This window comes from Lynx rufus, unplaced genomic scaffold, assembly GCF_022079265.1.
Source record: "Lynx rufus isolate CCGP_SWC_20201006 ecotype Redwood Valley unplaced genomic scaffold, mLynRuf1.p SCAF_2, whole genome shotgun sequence".
Taxonomy (NCBI): Eukaryota; Metazoa; Chordata; class Mammalia; order Carnivora; family Felidae; genus Lynx; species Lynx rufus.
Genome location: NW_025814834.1, coordinates 217,394,885 through 217,407,808, shown reverse-complemented (window position 1 = coordinate 217,407,808; position 12,924 = coordinate 217,394,885). Strand labels below are relative to the sequence as shown.

Sequence of the window (12,924 nt, the reverse complement as noted above, 5' to 3'; positions counted from 1 at the left end):
AGTCAGCCTTCCTTTGCCTTTGTTCCTGACTTGAGAAACGAAGAGACGGAACCTTGATAGCTTATTCTGAGGATTAAGTGAAGTAATATTTACGTAGTCCTTCTTCCCATGCCATATAAGCTCAGGGTAGCTGCAACTTTGTTTCATTCGCTGTAATACTCGTTTTGGGAATAGCGCTAAGAACTGACAAAACGGTCGGGACATCCAGGATGACAAAACAGCAGAATTAAAGTGTACGACCGTATGGCGCCTCCCGTGCAGCAGGTGCAAACCCAGCCATATGTGTAATGTTCCGTGCAAAGGGACTTCGACCAGTGTTGGGGACAGGCTGAACTGTTTGCTTGCCAGTTATGTATGTGCTTCATTCTGTTTAACGTGCGAACTTCAAGATCTGCCAGTTATTTTGTAGTATGATGCCTGAGATGTTAAAAATCTCTTCTTGTGGCCTTCCCTTCTGCAGCGTGTCATAGGCAACAGCGGGAATAAGAACAGTTACACGGCATTACTTCACGAGGAGTCTCCTTCCAGTACAGGTTCTGCAGCATCGGGTAGTGGAGCAAAATGATGAATTCCCCACACTCTGTTGCCAGGAGATCACTGTGTAATGGGCCATCTGGTTTGGGCCCTGGTGCGGGAGTAATTTGTCTTTGTTTATAAGGTTTATTGGGGTGCGTTTACATACGATAGAATTCACCGGTTCTGACAAATGTATGCATTTGTGTAACCGGCACCACAGTGACCGTACAGAGCATTTCCATCGCCTGGAAAAGTTCTTCTGTGACCCTTTATAGTCAGTCTCTGCCCTGATATTCCAGCTCCTGGCAACCGCTGATCTGTTCTCTGTCACTGTAGTTCTGATTTTTTATCATTTTATGTGAATTGAATCATCCACTATACAGTCTTTTGTGTAGGGATTCTTTCAGGTAAGCCAGTGCTGCTGAGATTGATCCTTACTGGTGTTCCTTCCCGTTACCAAGTACAATTAAATTGTGCGGACATCCGTTCACCAGTTGATGGTTATTCAGTTGCATTATGAATAATGCTGCTATGAACATTGAGTGTGAGTCTTTGTACACATGTGTTTTCATTTCTCTTTGGTAAATACATAGGAATGAAATTGCTAGGTCATGCGGTAAATGAATGATTAGCTTTATTTATTTATTTTTATTATTAAAGTATTATTGATATACAATGTTATATTAGTTTCCAGTGTACAACATAGTGATTCAGCAATTATACATTATGTGCTGCTCACCATGAAGTGTAGTTACCATCTCTCACCGTATGTTATGACAGTATTATTGATTGTATTCCCTGTGTGGTGCTTTTCATCTCCATTAACTTATTTGTCTATACCTGGAAGTTTGTACCTCTTAAGCCCTTCACCCATTTTGCCTAAACCCATCCCCTCCCCTCTGGCAACCAACCATCAGCATGTTCTTCATATTTATGAGTCTGTTTCTGGTTCGTTTGTTCTTTTGTTTTTTAGATTCTCCTTGTAAGCAAAATCATATGGTATTTGTCTTTTTCTGTCTGACGTATTTCACTTAACAAAATACCCTCTAGGTTTATCCATGTTGTTGCAAATGACAAGGTCTCATTCTTTTTTAAGACTGAGTAGTAGTCCGGTGTGTGTCTGTGTGTGTGTGTGTGTGTGTATCACATCTTTTTTTTAGGTTTTTTATCTTAATTCTAGTGTAGTTAACAGACAGTTTTATATTTGTTTCCTGTACAATACGGTGATTCAGCAATTCTGTACATCGTTCAGTACTCATTATAAGTGTACTCTTTAATCCCCACCCCCTATTTCCCCTATCCTCCTATCCTCCTCCCCTCTGGTAACCATTAGTTCTCTAGAGTTAAGGGTCTGTTTCTTGGTTTGTCTTTCTCTCTTTTTTCTCCCCTTTGTTCATTTGTTTTGTTTCTTAAATTCCACATATGTGTGAAATCATACGGTGTTTGTCTTTCACTGTTTCACTTAGCATGCACTCTAACTCCAGCCATGCTATCACAAATGGCGAGATTTCATTCCTTTTTATGGCTGAGTAATATTCCAGTGTGTGTGTGTGTGTGTGTGTGTGTGTGTGTGTGTATACACGCACATATATACGTATATATGTAAATATATATATATGTGTGTATATATATCTGTATATGTATATATACATACCACATTTTCTTTATCCATCCATCCGTCTATTTATGGACACAGGTTACTTCCATGTTTTGGCTATTGTAAATAATTGTGCTGTAACCATAGGGATGCATATATCTTTTCGTATTTGTATTTTTGTTTTCTTTGTATAAATATCCAGTAGTAGAATTATTGGATCACATGGAATTTTATTTTTAATTTTTTTTAGGGAGGTGCATATTTTTTTTCACAGTGGTTGCACTAGTTTACGTTTCCACCAACAGTGCACAAGGATTCCCTTTTCTCCACATCCTCGCCAATACCTGTTGTTTCTTGTGTCATTGATTTTAGCCATTCTGACAGGTGTTAGGTGGTATCTCATTGTGGTTTTGATTTTAATTTCCCTGATGATGAGTGATGTTGAGCATCTTCTCATGTGTCTGTTGGTCATCTCTGTGTCTTCCGTGGAAAAATGTCTGTTCAGGTGCTCTGCCCATTTTTTTCATCAGATTGGTTTTTTTGGTGTTGAGTTGTATGAGTTCTGTATGTATTTTGTGTACTAGCCCTTTATCAGATACATCCTTTGCAAATATTTTCTCACGTTCAGTAATTTGTCTTTTATTTTTTTTAATGTTTATTTTTGAAAGAGAGAGAATCCCAAGCGGGCTCCGCACTGTCAGTGTAAAGCCTGACATAGGGCTCCATCTCACAAACTGCAGGATCATGACCTGCGCCGAAATCAAGTTGGACACTTAACCGATTGAGTCATCCAGGCACCCCTGCCTTTTCTTTTTTTGATGGCTTCCATTATTGTACACAAACTTTTTATTTTGGTGTAGTCCCAGTAGTTTGTTTTTGCTTTTGTTTCTCTTGCTTGAGTGGACATATCCTTAAATATGTTGTTAAGGCCAATGTCAAAAAAGATGACTACCTTTTCTTCTAGAAGTTTTATGAATTCACATCTCAAATTTAGGTCTTTAATCCATTTTGAGTTTATTTTAGTGGCATCAGAAAGTGGTCCAGTTTTTCATCCTTTTGCATGTTGCTGTCCAATTTTTCTAATCCCATTTATTGAGGATCCTGTCTTTTCCTCCTTTTACATTCTTCATCATAGATTAATTGACTATACGAGCATGGGTTTCTTTCTGGACTCTGTTCTGTTCCATTGATCTATGTGTTGGTTTTTGTACCAGTACCATACCATTTGGATTACTGTAGCCTTGTAGTATATATTAAAATCTGGGATTATGATACCTCCAGCTTTGTTCTTCATTTTCCAATTTGCTTTGGGTATTCAGAGTCTTTTGTAGTTCATACAGATTTTAGGATTATTTGTTCCACTCCTGTGAAAAATACTTTTGGTATTTTGCTAGGTATTACATTGAATCTTTAGATTGCATTGGGTAGTATGGACATTTTAATGATTAATTCTTCCCATTCATGAGCACTAAATATCTTTCTATTTGTTTGTATCTTCAGTTTTTTTCATCAGTGTCCTACAGTTTTCGGAATATAGGTCTTTTATCCCTTCGGTTAAGTTTATTCCTAAGTACTTTTTTTCCCTCATCAAAATTATTTATTAATATGTGCTGATAACACTTAGAAAAATATATGGAGTTTGGGTGACAAAATGAAATTATAGATCATAATTTTGACTATAGACAAGACAGTGAGAAGTAACATGACTAACATTCATTGTTTAACTTTTTTTTTTTTTTAATATTCAAGTTAGTTAACATATAGCGTAATCTTGGCTTCAGGAGCAGAACCCAGTGATTCATCTCTTACATATGACACCCAGTGCTCATCCCAACAAGTGCCCTCCTTAATGCCTAGCACCCATTTAGCCCATCCCCCCACCACCTCCCCTCCAGCAACCCTCAGTTTGTTCTCTGTATTTAAGAGTCTCTTATGGTTTACCTCCCTGTTTTATCTTATTTTCCCTTCCCTTCCCCTGTGTTCATCAGTTGAGTTTCTCAAATTCTATATATGAGTGAAATCATATGATATCTGTCTTTCTCTGTATGACTTATTTCGCTTAGCATAACACACTCTAGTTTCATCCACGTTGTTGCAAATGGCAAGATTTCGTTCTTTTTCATCACCGAGTAGCGTTCCATTGTATATATACCACATCTTCTTTATCCATTCATCAGTCAGTGGACATTTGGGCTCTTTTCATAATTTGGCTATTGTTGATAGTGCTACTGTAAACATCAGGGTACATATGCCCCTTCAAATCAGCACTCCTGTATCCTTCGGATAAATTCCTAGTAGTGCAATTTCTGGGTCGTAGGGTAGTTCTATTTTTAATTTTTTGAGGAACCTCCAAACTGTTTTCCAGAGTGGCTGCACTAGTTTGCATTCCCACCGACAGTGCAAAAGTGTTCCCTTTCCTCCACATCCTCACCAACATCTATTGTTTCCTGAGTTGTTAATTTTAGCCATTCTGACCGGTGTGAGGTAGTATTTCGTTGTGGTCTTGATTTGTATTTCCCTGATGATGAGTGACATTGAGCATCTTTTCATGTATCTGTTTGCCACCTGGTTGTCTTCTATGGAAAGTGTCTATTCATGTCTTCTGCCCATTTCTTCACTGCGTTACTTGCTTTTTCGATGTTAGTTTGGTAAGTTCCTTATTGATTTTGGATACTAGCCCTTTATCCGGTATGTCATTTGCAAATATCTTCTGCCATTCTGTCGGTTGCCTTTTAGTTTTGTTGTTTCTTTTGCTGTGCAGAAGCTTTTATCTTGATGAAGTCCTAATAGTTCATTTTTTGCTTTCACTTCCCTTGCCCTGGAGACATGTCTACTAATAAGTTGTTGTAGCCGAGGTCAAAGAGGTTGCTTTGTGTTTTCCTCTGTAAGATTTTGATGGTTTCCTGTCTCACATTTAGATCTTTTATCCATTTTGAATTTATTTTTGTGAATGGTATTAGAAAGTGGTCCAGGTTCATTCTGGATGTTGCTGTCCAGTTCTCTCAGCACCATTTGCTAAAGAGACTGTATTTTTTCCATTGGATACTCTTTCCTGCTTTGTCAAAGATTAGTCGGCCATATATTTGTGGGTCCATTTCTGGGTTTTCTATTCTTTCCATTGATCTGTGTGTCTGTTTTTGTGCCAGTACCATACTGTCTTGATGATTACAGCTTGTAATACAGGTTGAAGTCTGGGATTGTGATGCCTCCAGCTTTGGTTTTCTTCTTCAACATTACTTTGGCTATTGGGGATCTTTTGTGGTTCCATACAAATTTTAGGATTGTTTGTTCTAGCTCTGTGAAGAGTGCTGGTGTTATTTAGATAGGGATTGCATTGGATGTGTAGATTGATTTGGGTAGTATCAACCTTGTAAAAATATTTGTTTTTCTAATCCATGAACATGGAATATTTTTCCATTTCTTTGTGTCTTCTTCAATTTCTTCCATAAGCTTTCTATAGTTTTCAGTGTAGACATCTTTTACCTCTTTGGTTGGGTTTATTCCTAGGTATTTTGTGGGTTTTGGTGCCATTTTAAGTGGGATCGATTCCTTGATATCTTTTTCTGTTGCTTCATCATTGGTGTATAGAAATGCAACTGACTTCTGTACATTGATTTTATATCCTGCAACTTTGCTGAATTCATGTATCTGCTTTAGCAGTTTTTTTGGTGGAGTCTTTCCGGTTTTCCATGTAGAGTATCATGTAATCTGCAAAGAGTGAAAGTTTGACTTCTTTGCCAATTTGGATGCCTTTTATTTCATTTTGTTGTCTGATTGCTGAGGCTAGGACTTCAAGCACTATGTTGAATAACAGTGGTGAGAATGGACGTCCTGTGGCATTCTGATCATAGTGGGAGAGCTCTCGGTTTTTCCCCATTGAGGATGATATTAGCTGTGGGCCTTTCATATATGGCTTTTATGGTGTTAAGGCATGTTCCATCTGTCCCAACTTTCTTGAGGGTTTTTATCAAAAGATGCTGTATTTTGTCAAATGCTTTTTCTGCATCTATTGACAGGATCATATGGTCCTTATCCTTCCTTCTACTAATGTGGTATATAATGTTGATTGATTTGTGAATATTGAACCAGCCCTGCAGCCAAGGAATGAATCCCACTTGATCGTGATGGGTAATTCTTTTAAGGTACTGTTGAATTCAATTTGCTTGTGGTTTGTTGAGAATTTTGGCATCTGTGTTCATTAGGGATATTGGCCGGTAATTCTCCTTCTTAGTGGGTTCTTTGTCTGGTTTTGAATCAAGGTAATGCTGGCTTCATAGAATGAATTTGGAAGCTTTCCTTCCATTTCTATTTTTTGGAACTGTTTGAGAAGAATAGGTATTAACGTTGCTTTAAATGTCTGGTAGAATTCCCCTGGGAAGCCATTGGCCCAGGACTCTTATTTTTTTGGGAGATTTTTGATAACCCATTCAATTTTTTTGCTGGTTGTGAGTCTGTTCAAATTTTCTGTTTCTTCCATTTGAGTTTTGGTAGTCTGTGAGTGTCTAGGAATTTGTCCATTTCTTTCAGATTGTCCAGTTTGTTGGCATATTATTTCTCATAGTATATTCTCTTATAATTGTTTGTATTTTTGTGGTGTTAGTTATGATCTCTCCTCTTTGGTTTTTTATTTTATCTATTTGGGTCCTCTTTTTGGGAAGTCTGGCTAGGGGGTTATTAATTTGTTTATTCTTTCAAAAAACCAGCTCTTAATTTCATTGATCTGTTCTGGGTTGTTGTTTTTTTTTTTAATTCTATATTGTTTATTTCTGTTCTCATCTTTATTATTTCCCTTCTGCTGGCTTTGGGCTTTATTTGCTGCTGCTTTTCCAGCTCCTTTATGTGTAAGGTATGGTTGTGTATTTGGGAACTTTCTCGCTTCTTGAGATAGCCCTGAATTGCAATGTATTTTCCTCTTAGGACTGCCTTTGCTGCATCCCAAAGGGTTTGGACTGTCGTGCTTTCATTTTCATTTGCTTCCATATATTTTTAAATTTTTTCTTTAATTTCCTGGTTAACCCATTCATTCTTTCGTAGGATGTTCTTTAACCTCCATGTATTTGGGGGCTTTCCACATTTTTTCTTGGAGTTGGTTTCAAGTTTCATAGTGTTGTGATGTGAAAATATGCATGGTATATCAGTCTTTTTGTACCTGTTGAGTACTGTTTTGTGACCCAAAATGTGATCTGTTTTGGAGAATGTTCCATGTGCACCCGAGAAGAATGTGTATTCTGCTGCTTTAGGATGAAATGTTCTGAGTATATCTGTTAAGTCCATCTGGTCCAGAGTGTCATTCCGAACTGTTGTTTCCTTATTGATTTTCTCCTTGGATGATCTGTCCATGCTGTAAGTGGAGTATTTTATTAAAGACTACTACAGTTATGGTATAATTATCAATAAGTTTGCTTATGTTTGTGATGAATTGATTTATATATTTGGGTGCTTTCATGTTGGGGGCATCAGTATTTATAAGTGTTGGCTCTTCTTGATGGATAGACCCCTTAATTATGATATAATGCCCTTCTTCATCTCTTGTTTCAGTATTTGTTTTAAAATCTAATTTGTCTTATATATAAGTGTGGCTACTCCAGCTTTCTTTTGATGTCCATTAGCATGATAGATGGTTCTCCATCCCCTCACTTACAGTCTGCAGGTAGCATCTGGTCTAAAATGAGTCTCTTGTAGGCAGCATATAGATGGATCTTGTTTTTTTATCCATTCTGATACCCTATGTCTTTTGATTGGGGCATTTAGCCCATTTATATTCAGAGTGATTATTGAAAGATACGAATTTATTTTATTTTATTTTTTTTTTTTAATTTTTTTTCAACGTTTATTTTTATTTTTGGGACAGAGAGAGATAGAGCATGAACGGGGGAGGGGCAGAGAGAGAGGGAGACACAGAATCGGAAACAGGCTCCAGGCTCTGAGCCATCAGCCCAGAGCCCGACGCGGGGCTCGAACTCACAGACCGCGAGAACGTGACCTGGCTGAAGTCGGACGCTTAACCGACTGCACCACCCAGGCGCCCCGATACGAATTTAAAATGTGTCATTGTGTTATCTGTAGATTTCATGTTTGTTGTGATGTCTCTGGTCCTTTGTAGTTTTTGCTGCTTTCCACTCACAGAATCCCACTTAGGATCTCTTGCAGGGCTGGTTTAGTGGTTACAGACTCCTTTAGTTTTTGTTTGTCTGGGAAAGTCTTTATCTCTCCTATTCTGAATGACAGCATTACTGGATAAAGTATTCTTGGCTGCGTATTTTTCCTATTCATCACATTGAATATTTCCTGCCACTCCCTTCTGGCCTGCCAAGTTTCAGGTCTGCTACTAACCTTATGTGTCTACCCTTGTAGGTTAAGGACCTTTTGTCCCTAGCTGCTTTCAAAACTCTATCTTTATCTTTGTATTTTGCCGGTTTTGCTATAATACGTGATGGTGTTGACCTGTTTTTGTTGATTTAGAAGGGAGATCTCTGTGCCTCTTGGACTTGGATGCCTGTTTCTTTCCCCAGATTAGGGAAGTTCTCAGCTATAATTTGTTCAAGTAAGTCCTCTGCCCCTTTCTGTCTTCTTCTCCTGGAACTCCTATGGTACGGATATTTTGTTTCATTGAATCACTTAGGTCTCTCGTTCTTCCCTCGTGGTCTAGTAATTTCCTTTCCCTCTTTTTTTCCACTTCATCATTTTACATAATCATAATTTTATCTTCTATTTCAGCTATTCTCTTCTCTGCTTCTTCCATCCTTGCTGTCACTGTATCTGGTTTATTTTGTATCTGAGTTATAGCATTTTTTAATTCATTGTGACTAGTTCTTAGGTCTTTGATCTCTGCAGCAAGAGATTCTCTGGTGTCTTATGTGCTTTTCTCAAGCCCAGCCATTAGTCTTATGACTGTTACTCTAAATTCTTCTTCAGACATACTGTTTGTACCTGTTGTGAGCAATTAATCTGGCTGTGATTTCTTCCTGAACTTTCTTTTGGGGATAATTCCTCCGTTTTGTCATTTTGGCTAAGTTTCTGTCTTTTGCGTGTTTTAAAAGCTTGTTATAGGTCCTGCATCTGCAAGAGCTACTATAGTAAAAAGGGGTCATGCACTGTCCAGAGCCTGGCACTTCAGGAAGTATTTCTGGTGTCTGCTGTGTGCATGCTGTTCTTGTGTTTTGGCCGCTGTGTCCCACTGGTCAGCCCTCTGCAGAGCTCCTTCTTGCTCGTAGTGGTGGAGTGTTTGGACCTTCAACCAGGTGTGCTTTGATTTGTTTACTGAAGTGACCCTGGGGGAAAAAAAAGGAAAGGGGGGTGGGGAAGCCTGGTCCCATAAAAGAGAAAAATGAAAGAAGAGAAGACCAGAGAATCAAAAACTATAAGGCTAAATCCAGAGAAAGAGGAAGGAAGATAAAGAAGAAGAAACAGAAAAGGTATAAAAAGAATAGAATGAAAATGCCTAATCAAACATAAATATATATACACACACACACACACACACATATATATACAAATCAGAAACTATGAGCCCAATTCCAAAAGAAAAAAAGAAGAGGGTAGAAAGAAAAAAAAAGAAAAGAAAAAAAAGTTGCCTGTTGGTGCCTGGGACCAGCGGCTGTGCTGGTTTGGGGGAGGGGCCGTCTGGTTTGCTCAGTGTCAGTCCCACTCCTGTAGATAAGCAGTTACCAGTCATGGAGGGGTGGGGTTTGGTGTAAGCAGGTCCCACTTCTACTGGGGGCCACTGTGCTGCTTCCTGAACCCCCACCCTGTTGATGATGGAGAAAAAAATGGCAACACCCCAGTCTCTGCTCCCCGGACCAGGTGTCTCAAACCATGCTATTCAAGCGGCCCTCACAGAGTAGCGTGGGCGGCAGGCTTGTCCTGCTCCACAGTCTCCCGTGCCTTCTAGGCTCTCTAATGTCTTCAAGGATCCTGCGCTGCCCAGACCCTGTTCTGGAATAGCGCCACTCCGCCCTGTTGATAAAAGGCCTTTGGCTGGTACCTTCGGGGTCTTTTGTCCTTGGGGAGGCAATAATCCCTTTTCTCCAAGTATTCCAGGAAGGGGACTGTTCTCTCCCAGTGCGCCCCTGAGATCGCTACACCACACTCTGCACTCGGCCGGCTTCCTACCTCCTGGGAGCATGGTCCATGGCTCCCAGCTTTGCTCCAGCTTTGCTCCAGAGAAAGTCACATACTTCCAAACCTCCGAGTTTCAGCGCCTAAGGCTGTTTGCAAAACAGAAATTGGCACTCTCCGTATTTCTCGTTCCCCATTCCATGATCCAGAGACTTTTTCCTCTTGTGGTAACTTGAGGCCGACTTTTACAACTCCTCTTTCTCTCCCTTTTGTCTCTGCACAGAAGGGGTTCCCTCCCCTCTGTGCCTATGCCGTTTTGCCTCCCCCAATTCACATACACACACCTCAGTCCTGCCAAACTGTCCCCCTCCAACTGTGGAGATCCTTCTGCCACTCTGCAGCTCGATTTCCTGGGTGTTCCAAGTGCTCTGACCTCAATACAGTTGTGTTTGAGGGATGAGGAAAATCCCGGTCCTCCCACTTCTCCACCATCTTTGCCCATGTACTTACTCTTTAAAAAATTAGAGAGGTACTTTTGTTTGCTTTGTTTTTGTTTTTTGGGGGGTCTTCTGGGTTTTTGTTTCAAAGTTGACGAGAAGGATCTAGAAGAGTCGATGCGAGTTAGGAAAGGAATGATTTGCAAGGCTCCATAGCAGCCATAAAGGAATGGGCCTTGGGATGGGTGGATACCTCTCTGTTGTAGCAGGAGGAGGTGAGGAGAGAGTGCAGATATGAGTAAGCTTGTGTTTAGTGTCAGTAATGACATTTTCAATAGGTGAGAGTCAGGGAACAGAGACATGGAGAACAGTCATTGCCAGGATGGGCTGGCCAGAGACTGTAGCAGGATTACCCAGCTTTGTAAGATCCTTTTGGTGATAATGGATCGGTGTACCCAATGATAAATGACTTTATCCCTATCTTTGGTTACTTGGGTTTACATAAGAACAGAACTGACTGTTGGCTTTATGAGAATTGACATTTTGATAGTGTGAAAAATGAGAGGGAAAAAGAAATCTCAGGTGTTATAAAGAGTGTGACTGAATGATGGACTGTGGGCTGAAGGGCCGGGGCACTTTGTAGTTGGCGCACTTGAACAAGCAGACGAGCAAGCAAAGCTGAGATGTTAGTGATTTAGGAGCTGACCTGGAGCATTTCCAGGTGATGAGAAGGAGTGAGGTGTGGCCTTGAGCGTGGACAGCTCAGGAGGAGTGAGAGGGACATCTAGGGAAGGCGGAGGAACCAAGGGGGTCACCTGGGACCACTGCTGGGTGAGGGCGAAGACTGTCCGCTGGTTGCCACAGTGGGAAGAATGAGTTTGGCAAATCTGCCCCTAACAGTGTCTCCTAATCTGTAATTGTTGTTGGTCTTTGATAGGAAGCAGTGACCACAGTATATACTCCACTAGTGGTGATTATTCTTCTGAAATCACCTCAGAGGGACAGCAGTCTCAGGATGTACAGAAGAAAGAAACATTTCCCGATTTTGCTAAAGAGTCCATGTGGAGAATGATAAAACAGACACCTGAGTGCATTCTAATGACATATCAGGTACCTGAGAGGTAAGAAAGCACTTTAAAAGACCCACTTTTATTTAAAGTTTTATTTAGAGAGAGAGAGAGAGACAGAACATGAGCAGGGGAGGGGCAGACAGAGGGGCACAGAGAATCCCAAGCAGGCTCTGCGCTTACAGGAACTCAGTCTCACGATCTGTGAGATTATGACCTGAACCAGAGCCAACAGTCGGACGCTTAACCGACTGAGCCCCCCAGGTGCCCTCAAGGACCCCCCTTTTAAATGGGGTTTTTTAAAGAAACTTTTATGGTTTTTTAAGTGTATTGTTTAATACCAAGTGATTTTTAACTTCTGTTTTTATAGATGTTCCTACAGAAATGTATTTTCACATTCATTCATTTGAAGTTAAATGATGAATGATCCCGGAACAGTGGCTGTAGTGGCAATGCCGTGCACACTCAGATCCAGACCGCACCAACGTGTGCATCATGAGACCAGAAAACAAAGACAGCATCGCTTCCCCAGATGGCACACACAGACAAGAACTTTTCTCTTTAGACGCTGAATTTTTCGCATTCTGAGAGAAGAGAGGAGCTGAGGGAAAGCTGTGTCTTGCATCTGCCCCATTCAGGTGCTGGTACAGAAAGAGAGAAAGAGAGAAAAAGAGAGAAAAAAAGAGAGATAAAAGAGAAAAAGAGAGAAAAGAGAGAAAGAGAGAAAGAAAGAGAGAAAGAGCTCTCGCTTCACCAGCTTGACAAAGAGCTGATTCAGTTCTTTGTTTAATGGGCACGTTGTATATTAGCAAGAGATAGAAAGTGTATCACAGACCCGAACAGAGCTGTTCATGGATCACACGAGAACCCTGTGCCTTATTCAGGACTGAGGTCGCTTGTCTGTCCACATGGTGAAAGAGACCGTGCTGAAAGGGGACCTGGAGAGGCTGGTGGGCATGCGGCCGCAGCAACCCCAGTTTTCATGCACGCAGAGGGAGGAGCTGGCCAAGGTGCACTCTTGGATTCAGAGTCAGGCTGTCCCTCGAGATAGACATCCAGGTAAGCACAGTGACAACAGCTGTCATTCCTGGATGTGCCAGGTAGTGCTCGAGGCACTTAATACTTATTGCACGATCCCACCAAAAATTACAACCCTCACAGCTACTTTTGCAGTAGCTTTACTATCCCTGCTTTACCGACAAACAACACAGTCATGTATACAGATGTTGGACACTTTATATATGGCTGG

The 12,924-nt window shown here is 40.6% G+C and overlaps 1 protein-coding gene across 1 annotated transcript in view; it reads left to right on the top strand.

The window, feature by feature from the left end:
• PER3 (period circadian regulator 3) overlaps positions 1-12,924 on the top strand; it is a 58,952-nt gene that overhangs the window by 43,956 nt on the left and 2,072 nt on the right. Inside the window, 3 exon segments of the mRNA XM_047082403.1 lie at positions 11,509-11,729; positions 12,586-12,717; positions 12,719-12,734. Of these exon segments, the coding sequence (XP_046938359.1) occupies positions 11,509-11,729; positions 12,586-12,717; positions 12,719-12,734 (369 nt within the window).